The sequence below is a fragment of the Neophocaena asiaeorientalis genome, unplaced genomic scaffold (assembly GCF_003031525.2).
Source record: "Neophocaena asiaeorientalis asiaeorientalis breed wild unplaced genomic scaffold, Neophocaena_asiaeorientalis_V1.1 scaffold40, whole genome shotgun sequence".
In the NCBI taxonomy this organism is placed as follows: domain Eukaryota; kingdom Metazoa; phylum Chordata; class Mammalia; order Artiodactyla; family Phocoenidae; genus Neophocaena; species Neophocaena asiaeorientalis.
Window position 1 is genome coordinate 9,286,220 of NW_020185335.1, and position 9,292 is coordinate 9,295,511.

The following is a 9,292-nucleotide window of genomic DNA, read 5'->3' on the forward strand; positions in this document are numbered from 1 at the left end:
CTCCTGGGGGCCTTCAGACTCATGATTCATACTCGCTTTTAGAGAAATCCCCATGGAAACAAGCAGGCAGGTCTGGGCGGGAGGGAGCTGGCTCCCCAGAAAGGCAGGGGGAGGCGAAGCCTGGTGGCATCCTGCCAGCATTAGGGGCTGAGGTCAGGGGCTGTTTTCAGGGGGCCTTTGGTCACCCCACTCCCTGCCAACTCTGCCACATGGGAAAGTGAAGAAGGTACAGAGTTTGGAACATCAACCCTGAAGGCCTTTGGGGGTCACTGGGGGCCCTGATGAGTTCCCTTCAAGCTCTGCTGTCTCTAGTCCAGATCCAGGTGTTGTGTGGACAGGGAAAAAGCTCCTCTCAGAAACAGAAGCAGGGAGGCAGTGTTCTCTTCCCTGTCTGGCAGCACCAGGGCCCACCCTGGCCCCTCATCAGTCCCTGAGAGCAAAAGGGCAAAGGCATCCCCAACCTGTTCCCCGACTCCCATGGGAAAGCAAGAGCCAGGACCTGGCTTGCAGAAGGACCCCCCTTCTGCAGAAGGAAGCCCCCCTGCAGAAGGACCCCCCTCCTGCAGAAGGACCCCCCCCCAGAAGGACCCTCCTGCAGAAGGACTCCCCCTTGCAAAAAGACCCTGCTTGCAAACTTCTGAGACACCAGCACCCATGCCGTGCAGTTACATTGCAGGCCCTCCTCGAGCAGGCGGGTGCTCAGAACTCACACGGGTCAGAGTAGCGTCCAGCAGGACCCAGCCAAGCTGGTGGCCCAGGGTAAAGCCCCCCAGGCTTAGCCGGGACTCCCCAGATCTCTTTAATTTTTCTTTAATGAGAGCAATTTGGCAACAACATAAAATATGCTCTTACCCTTTGTCCCAGTAATTCCATTCCTGGGAATCTGGCCTATGGGAATAATCCTAAACATGGGGTAGAAAAACATGTTTCACAAGGATGTTCATTGTGGAGTTGTTTATAGTAGCATAAAGTGAAACCACCGCAGTGTCTAGGGGAGGGGGTGGGAGTGGTGATGAGACAAACGGGGGTCAGATACTTAATAGGCACTAAAATGGTTGCTCTGAAGATGGGATGGGCATGTTCAGAATGGGTTCAGAATATGGAATGGGCATATGCTGTAACATGTGAAAAAAGGTGAGTTACAGAATTATATGTACCTGTAAAAAAAAATTACGTATAAAAAATAATCAGGGGCTTCCCTGGTGGCACAGTGGTTGAGAGTCCGCCTGCCGATGCAGGGTACACGGGTTCGTGCCCCGGTCCGGGAGGATCCCACATGCCGCGGAGCGGCTGGGCCTGTGAACCATGGCCGCTGAGCCTGCGTGTCCGGAGCCTGTGCTCCGCAACGGGAGAGGCCACAACAGTGAGAGACCCGCGCACCGCAAAAAAGCGCTTATGAGAGGCCTTGATAATGATTTTATCTGAAAGATTTCCTTCTATTTATCGTCTTCCAACTCATCTTGAACATTCACGCATTGCCTTTCTTAGGTTTGAGTTGTAATTTACATTCAGTAAAATTCACGCTTTTAAGTGTGCAGATCTGTGGATTTTGACAAATGTGTACAGTCAAATCACCACCACCACAGTCGGGACAGAATATTTCCATCACCCCAAAAAGATCCTCCACGCCCCTCCCCCAGGCCCCTTGGTAACCAGTCCCCTCCCCCATCTGCTGGCAACCACTGGTCTGATTTCAGCCCCTGTAGTTCTTGCTAATTCCAGGATGTCATACAAACGGAATCATACAGTACATCTTGCACTGCTTTTACATGTAGAAATAACTTTTAATCTGCTTAATGTTCTCTTAAATGCACCTCTTAGAGCTGGATTTCCTAGCTTCCCTCAAGTAGAGAATTTAATTTTTCCTTTTTATTTAACTCAGCCTTTAACCCATGCAGGAATCTCCTCCAATGTAGCTCTGATCATCTTGTTCAGATTACCAGGGAATTATCAGTTATCTGTAAAATCATCCCAACAGTGTGAAAGTACCCAGGATGAAGGAGGTCCTTGGCCAGCATTAGCTCACACCTGCATCCAAAGAGCAGCATGGGAGGTGGGGGGGGCTTCCAATCCTGATCTGCCCCATTACCCTTGCAAGCCTCAGGGGCACCCCCTCCAGGCTCTGTCCATGATGATGATAATAGGATCAACAATAGTGGTAGCAGCAGCAGTTAATTTTTCTTAATAAGCATTTTATGTCAGAACAGTTTGAGATGCAAAGAAAAGTTGCAAAGACAGTACAGAGAGTTCCCATATACCCCACATCCCCTTTCCCCAATGGTTAATATCTTACAATAGCATGAGACATTTGTCACAGCAAATGAACCTGTATTGATATGCTCTTATTGAAGTCCACACTCTATTTGATTTCCTTAGTTTTTCCCTAATGTCCTTTTTCTGTCCCAGGATCCCACATGGGCTCACAGTACGTTTAGTCATCGTGTCTCCGTAGACTTGGCGGGGACAGATGCTCAGACTTTCCTTGTTTCTGATGAGTACAGGTCAGGTATTTTGAGGACTGTCCCTCAACTGGGGTTTGTCTGCTGTTTTTCTCATGGTTAGACTAGAATTATGGCTTTAGAGGAGGAAGATCCCAGAATAAGAAACGTTAGTGTTTCTCACAATTGTTCATTTTATTGAGTTTTTCAGTATGTTCCAGATGCTGTGCTAAGCCCTTAACAAATTGGATTCCCTTTAAGGCTCCTAATACTCTCTTAAATTCTCATTTTACCATTGGAGGACATGGGCTCAGAGAGGTGCAGTAACTTACGTAAAGACACACAGTAAGTGGCTCAAACACAGGTCTCACTGATTCTCCAAATTTTGCTTTTAGCCAATACTGCTTCAAACAGCAATGCATCCGCTTTTAAAAAACAGTATGTATTTATTTATACCCGTTTCCCCCAAATGCCCGTGCTGAAACTTTTAGTCAAGGCCACCTTGAGACAGGCTACAGCGGGGTCGAGAAAAAGGCCGGCACAGGTGGTTAGCTGGCCCTCCATCATGTTACATCCCACATGCCGTGGTCATCTGGAAGGTGTTCCCATGGGCTTGGTGGGCACTGGGCGGCACAGGGCCTTGCCGTGTCTTCGTCTCCAGGAGGCTGTGGTGGGAAATAGAAGCCTCCAGGCTTTCTGCTCGTGTGCCCAAGGTGCAATTCTAAAGGAACGAGGCTGGCCATTTGCTCAGTTTGGATAGTCAAATCCACCCCATTGTGGTCACGCTCTATACCGTTGTGGGATTTTTGGAATGGGTTTCTGTGTCTCTGTCGTTTGGTGTGATCCAGAGATTTTCTAGATGCCCTAGTGGCTGCGTCCTAGTACGTGTTCTCTGGCTTCTCTGTGCGTGTGCATCAAGGGGTCAGTGGCCTGGGGTTTGGGACCCAGCCAGACCTAGAAAAGGGAGAGAGATGGCCGTGGGCCACCAAGGAGAGCTCTTCAGCACATCCGGGCACCCAGGTGCCATTGCTTCCCAAAGGAGAGTTTTTAAAATTTATTAATTTATTTTTAATTTAATATTTGAAACTAGTAACCAAAGCCTCTTCCCAAGTATGTTATGCGTGTGATTGTAAGTAATAACACGGATGGACATTTTTTTATTTAGGAAAGTATTCCTTCATTTGTTAAGGAAATACCAATCACCTCCTAAATGTCAGGCGCGGATTAGGCACAAGAAACGGAGCAGGTAAAAATTCTCGCCCTCGTGGTGCTGATACACCAGCAGGGGAGACAGTCAGCAAGAAGCGCAAGCATACTCACCCATCCGCCAGGCCCCTGGTGCCGCTGGTATTCTCAGGACAGAGGCTGAGTCATGTACTGCAGAATATTGAGAACATGCCAGCGCAGGGGATGTGGAATAGGGCAGAAGGGCCAAGGGGAGCCCACGTGTCTGCCTTTGGGATACACTGATAAGCCATCTTGGTTGGACACAGAGGCTGCCTGGGTTGGTGCCGAGGGGTGGCCCATGCACTAGTGAGACGGGCTAGATGGACTTGGCTGCCTCATCCCCGCCCTGCCTGGGTGTCAGCAGCCTCATGGCTCATCTGGACCCATGCGGGAGCCTCTAGGCTGTTCCCTGCTTCCGCCACCTGTCTCCATGCAGCAGTCCCAGTGATGCTACACCCACCCCAAGGGCAACAATCCCTGGAATCCCACTGGGCTTTCCAGTCCCTCCAGGGATGGCCTGCCCATCTCTTCAAGACCGTTCTTACCCGCCCTCCCTCCCTTTGGCCTTTGCTCCTCCCTGAGCACTCCCAGCTTGTTCCCACCCCTGGGCCTTTGCACAGGCCATGGGCCGGCGACGCGCTTCCCCTCCGTCTTTCCGCGGCGCTCCAGCTCTCTGCCACCCGTCACCACACCCTACCTTGATTGTTGGTGCCGCACTTGGCCTCTCTCCAATCGTTTATTTATTTGGGTATTTTGTCTGTTTGCTGTCTCTTAGCCCTGCCGCGCTTCTGTCTTGTTCACTGCTGTATCCCCAGCAGCCAGCACGGGGCCTGGAACGTAACCGGTGCTCAATAAATATCTGTCAGATGAATGAACGAGTGAATGAATGAATGAACAAATCGATGGGTCAATTTACTCTTACTTCCTGAGCGTGGTAACTGATCGTACCAGGGAGATTTGAGGCAGCCTAAGCCCTCAACCTTTTCTCCTCCGCCGCCACGACCACCGTACCTCAGCTTTGGCAGACAGAAATTGAAAATAAAAAAACCTCGTGGAGGTCCTCAATCCTCAGGGTAAAATTCACTTGTTGGGCCACCGATTTTAAATTGCTTGTATCACAGCTTAGTGGTCCGGGCAGAGATCCCTGAGTCAGCAGCTGAGTTCAAGCTTGGCCACGCCCCTTCCCGGCTGGGTGACTTTGGGCAAGTCACATGACCTGCTGAGTGTCAGCTTCCTCATCTGTGCAGTGGGGATGGCTCTTGTGAGGATTAAAGGAGATAGCACTTGCCATGTGCTTGGGGAGTGCTCGGCCTTTGTTAGAGCGTAGGAGATGTTAGCCGTTACTCTTCTCAGCTGTGTTGCACTCACCTCTGATTCTGCTGAAGTCTGGCTCCCTGGGGCCAGAGTGACAAGGACACTGCTGGTTCCCGGTGGCCAGCACATCCCCCTGGTGCCTAGCGCCTTCTCCCCGTGACAGCGGAACTCACTCAGCCGTGAGTGGCTGTGAATTTCTCTTGCCCCACCCTTACCCCAGCATTGACCGAGGATAGCCCTTATCATTCTCCCTTTCAGCACAAATGATGGAGCCCTTGCCACGTACCAGGCACTGGGGAGAGAGAGCAGGGACCAAGACAGACACTGGCCTGACCTCACGGAGCTGCAGCCTGGCTAAGGAGGCAGACAGCAAACAGATAACACATAGGTCCACAGTAATTAAAACGGGTATGGTCGAGACTTCCCTGGTGGTCCAGTGGTTAAGGCTCCGTGCTTCCACTGCAGGGGGCTTGGGTTCGATCCGTGATCGGGGAGCTAACATCCCACTTGCCTCGCCTCGTGGCCAAAAAACCAAAACATAAAACCGAAGCAATATTGTAACAAATTCAATAAAGACTTTAAAAATAGTCCACATCAAAAAAACAAAACAAACCCCAACAAAGCGGGCGTGGTAAGCACGTAGGGCACAGGGAGGGATGCGACCAGGTGGGTTATGGGGTCTGGAGAGTAGAAGAGGAGATGCCAGGGGTGGATCAGGGGGACCACAGCCTTTTGGGGACCAAAGAGCAGCCTGAGTTTGCCGTGCTGTCAGCAGGCCTGTGTCTGTGTGTGGGTGCTCGGAAAGGGAGAGAGACGAAGGGGCTGGGGCTGGAGGAGGGTGCGAGACCATTCCTGAGGGGCCCTGTCGGTGGTGGATGGGAGTGTGGCATATGTGGTTGGGCCACTGGGAGCCACTGAAGGCTGCTGAGCAGGGGGGCAGAGGGATCGAGTTTGCCGACTTGGAACACGGCCCCGAGTGCCGAGTGGAGGACACAAATCTGTAGGGGGAGATGAAGCAAGGAGTCCAGTGGGGGTGGGTGGGCTGTGACTACTTTCTGGGCAGGAGAGGGTGGTGCCTTGGACATGGTGAGGGATGGAGGGGTCCAGGCTCCGGCTGCGCTGGGCCCCACAGAAACCCAGAGGAACAATGCACAGGCCTTGCCCTCAAAGGGCCCCCAGTCTGGTCCCAACTCTGCACGTCCCAACACATGGGCGGGTGTCCACCATGGCCCTCCTCCCCTCCAGCTGGATGCTGCCAGCTAGGAAAGATGGAGTCCTTTTGTCCCCAGAGTTGCCAAGTGACTGTACCAGCTCAGTCTGCTTGTTGCTAGAGTGAGGATGTTTTCCAGTGCAGATATCGTGCCTGATCTTGTAACCAATGTATGTCTTCGCTTTTTCTTTTTTTGTTGCAGCCAACTGGGTACATGGAAAACTCAGTCTCCTACAGCGCCATAGAAGATGTTCAGCTGCTGTCCTGGGAGAATGCCCCGAAGTACTGTTTACAGCTTACAATTCCTGGGGGAACTGTCCTACTGCAGGTAGGATAAATAAACATGAACAAGCAGTTTCTGCTCCATCCCCACTCACTTGCCCTCCTCTTATCCCTTGGAGGGAGACAGCCAACTATTAAGAGGAAAGGTTGTTTAACTTAGGATGTTTTTTTCCTCCAAGTACAAGAAAGGTGTAAATTGGGGCTCACTGTGGGAGACGAAGGCGTGCGTGCAGATGGAGCTCCTACTGCATACCTGCCACCATCTAGGAGCTTTCCATGTTGTGTTTTTATTGCTCTTAACAAAGCCAAAAAATAGGTTTTCTGATCTTCACTTTACAGATGAGGAAACTGAGGTTTTCTGATCTCCATTTTACAGATGAGGAAACTGAGGCACACAGGCACAGGCTTTAAAAGGCTGTAGAAAGCACGTAAGCAACAGATGCTACCTTTTGCTGTACTTCGAGTGGGGAGGTTTCTCACTTCTCACTGATCTCAGTCTTTTGAGACTCTGATGGAAATATGAGCCATCTCCTTGGAAAAGGGTGCATTTTGTGTGTATTGATCAAGACTGTTGGTTGGATATGATGCAAACATTATTCAAATGACCTGAAGCAGAGCTTCCCTGGTGGTGCAGTGGTTGAGAGTCCGCCTGTCGATGGAGGGGACACGGGTTCGTGCCCCAATCTGGGAAGATCCCACGTGCCGCGGAGCGGCTGGGCCCGTGAGCCATGGCCACTGAGCCTGCGCATCTGTAGCCTGTGCTCCGCAACGGGAGAGGCCACAACAGTGAGAGGCCCGTGTACTGCAAAAAAAAAAAAAAAAAAAAAAGACCTGAAGCAAAAAGAATTTGATGCTGTAACTGTATTAAAGTCACTGGAAGTCTAAGAGAGGACTTCAGGCATAGCTGGACCCAGGAGTCAAATGCTGTCATTAATGTTCAGTCTCTCTCTATCTCCTGGCTTTGCTTCTGTGTGCTGGTTCGTTATCAGGCAGAGGCTCTCCATGTGGTGGGAAAGATGGACTTCTGGCAGCCTCAAACTACATTCTTGGAGCTTGTAATTCTTAAAAAATGTGAGAACGCATTTTTCTTTCAGTATCTTTCTATAAAATCTCACGGAAGATTCTGATTGGCCGTGCTATCGTCCGATTCACCCCAGGGGATGCCCTGCCCTGGGTTACACGCCCACCTTTATACTGGCAGCTGTGTACTCTGATAGCCCTACCAGGACCTCATGGGAAGGGAGAGGTGGGTCCACCAAGAAAGGAATTGCGGCAGAAATAATGACACGGCTGCTGCGGTACATGCATGTGACATGTTCTGTATCATTTCAGGGAGTGCCACCCCACTTTCCAACAGGGACCCCAAGTCAGAGACTCCTTGTCCCGAGAGAATGTACTCTCTCATCATGGGGAGGATGGCCTGCCTTGGGCTTTCTTCTAGGAACGCTTTCTAACTCTGTCAGTCCGGGGAGACCTGCTTTGAGCCCAAAGAGATGCCCCCTAAAACTTGTTTGAAAAGTGGCCACTGGATTGTTTTACAACATTGGAGCCAAGAGGCACACAGTTTGGCCTCTGAGGAATGCCGAGCCCCAGAAGCTGCGTGTAACAGCTAAGCATCCTTTAGGAAAACCCCGTCATTCACTGATGTCTCTTGGAAGACACCAGAGCCACACCTGCCTGTCTGTTTTCTTCTTAAATCTCTCACTCTCTACAGTTTGAATCACGGAGCACTGAGCCTGCCATCCCATGTGCTAGGGCTGGGGGTGGGGAGGTGAGTCAGCCCCTCGGCCCCATCCTCGAAGAGCTCCTGGGCCCCCCCGGGGAGACAGAGCCATAAACAAATGACTGCAGAGGTAGCAGCTGAAATAGAGGCCTGTCCCCAAGGACTGGGAGCCCAGAGCAGGGAGTGACTCACTGGGCCTAGGGGTACCAAAGAAGGCTCCCCCTGGGATGGTGATATTAGAGCTGGGTGTAGAGGGATGAGTAGGAATGGGCCAGGATGGGGGGCCACACACTCCGGGCAGAGGGAAAAGGGGGTATGAAGCATGAATGTGGCGGAGGGGGCCTTCGCTGCCGTGGAGAAAAGGGGGAGGTGGATGCAGGGCCTTGCCCACGCGTCCGGAGTTGTTGGGTCGCAGCCAGATCATACAGGTCTTGTTAGCTGAGTGGAGAAGCCACAGTGTCATTCTGAGGGGCAGTAGGGAGTCGCCGTAAGCTCCTAAGAGGTGGTGGCCCAGTAGAGGGATCAGTCTGTTTGCAGGGCAGAGGGTGCTGGATCCATGAGTGCCACGGGCAGGCAGGACGGAGGGAAACCTTGAGATAGCCCAGCTGGAGGAGGGAGGGCCCCGAGCCCCCAGCTCCCTGGGTGTGATGGTCGCTCCCCTGGTAGAGGCAGCTGGGTGGCCTCATTGCTTTGGGAGCTGGAGGAGCAGCCTACCCCCAAGGAGGACCTGAGCATCACTTGCCCCGGGGACAGGGGGCAGTGTGGCTTGGAGGATGCAGGTCACCGGACAGCGCCAGAATGTCCCTTTAATCCTGGTGGTGGCCATGGGCCGGCTGTGATGACTCGCCCGGCTGGGGCTGTGTCCCGCGGTGGCCTCACGTCAGAGCTCCCCCTGACGTGTTGATGGTGGGCGGGCGGGCCTGCGGCTGCTCCGCACCCCTGTCTCGCCGGGTCCCTGCTCCAGTGGACGGCGCAGCCGTCACAGCCCAGGCACCTGCGGGAGCCAGAGCGGGACTCAGAGCCAGGGCGGGACTCAGAGCCAGAGCGGGCGGGACTCAGAGCCAGAGCGGGCGGGACTCAGAGCCAGGGCGGGAAGGG

The 9,292-nt window shown here is 52.6% G+C and overlaps 1 protein-coding gene across 1 annotated transcript in view; it reads left to right on the forward strand.

The window, feature by feature from the left end:
* The window catches only part of CMIP (c-Maf inducing protein), a gene marked incomplete at its 5' end in the record, with an annotated part of 235,057 nt that overhangs the window by 137,958 nt on the left and 87,807 nt on the right, over positions 1-9,292 (forward strand). The window contains one exon of the mRNA XM_024735722.1: positions 6,392-6,517. Within this exon, the coding sequence (XP_024591490.1) occupies positions 6,392-6,517 (126 nt within the window). The remainder of the gene's footprint in view (positions 1-6,391; positions 6,518-9,292) is intronic.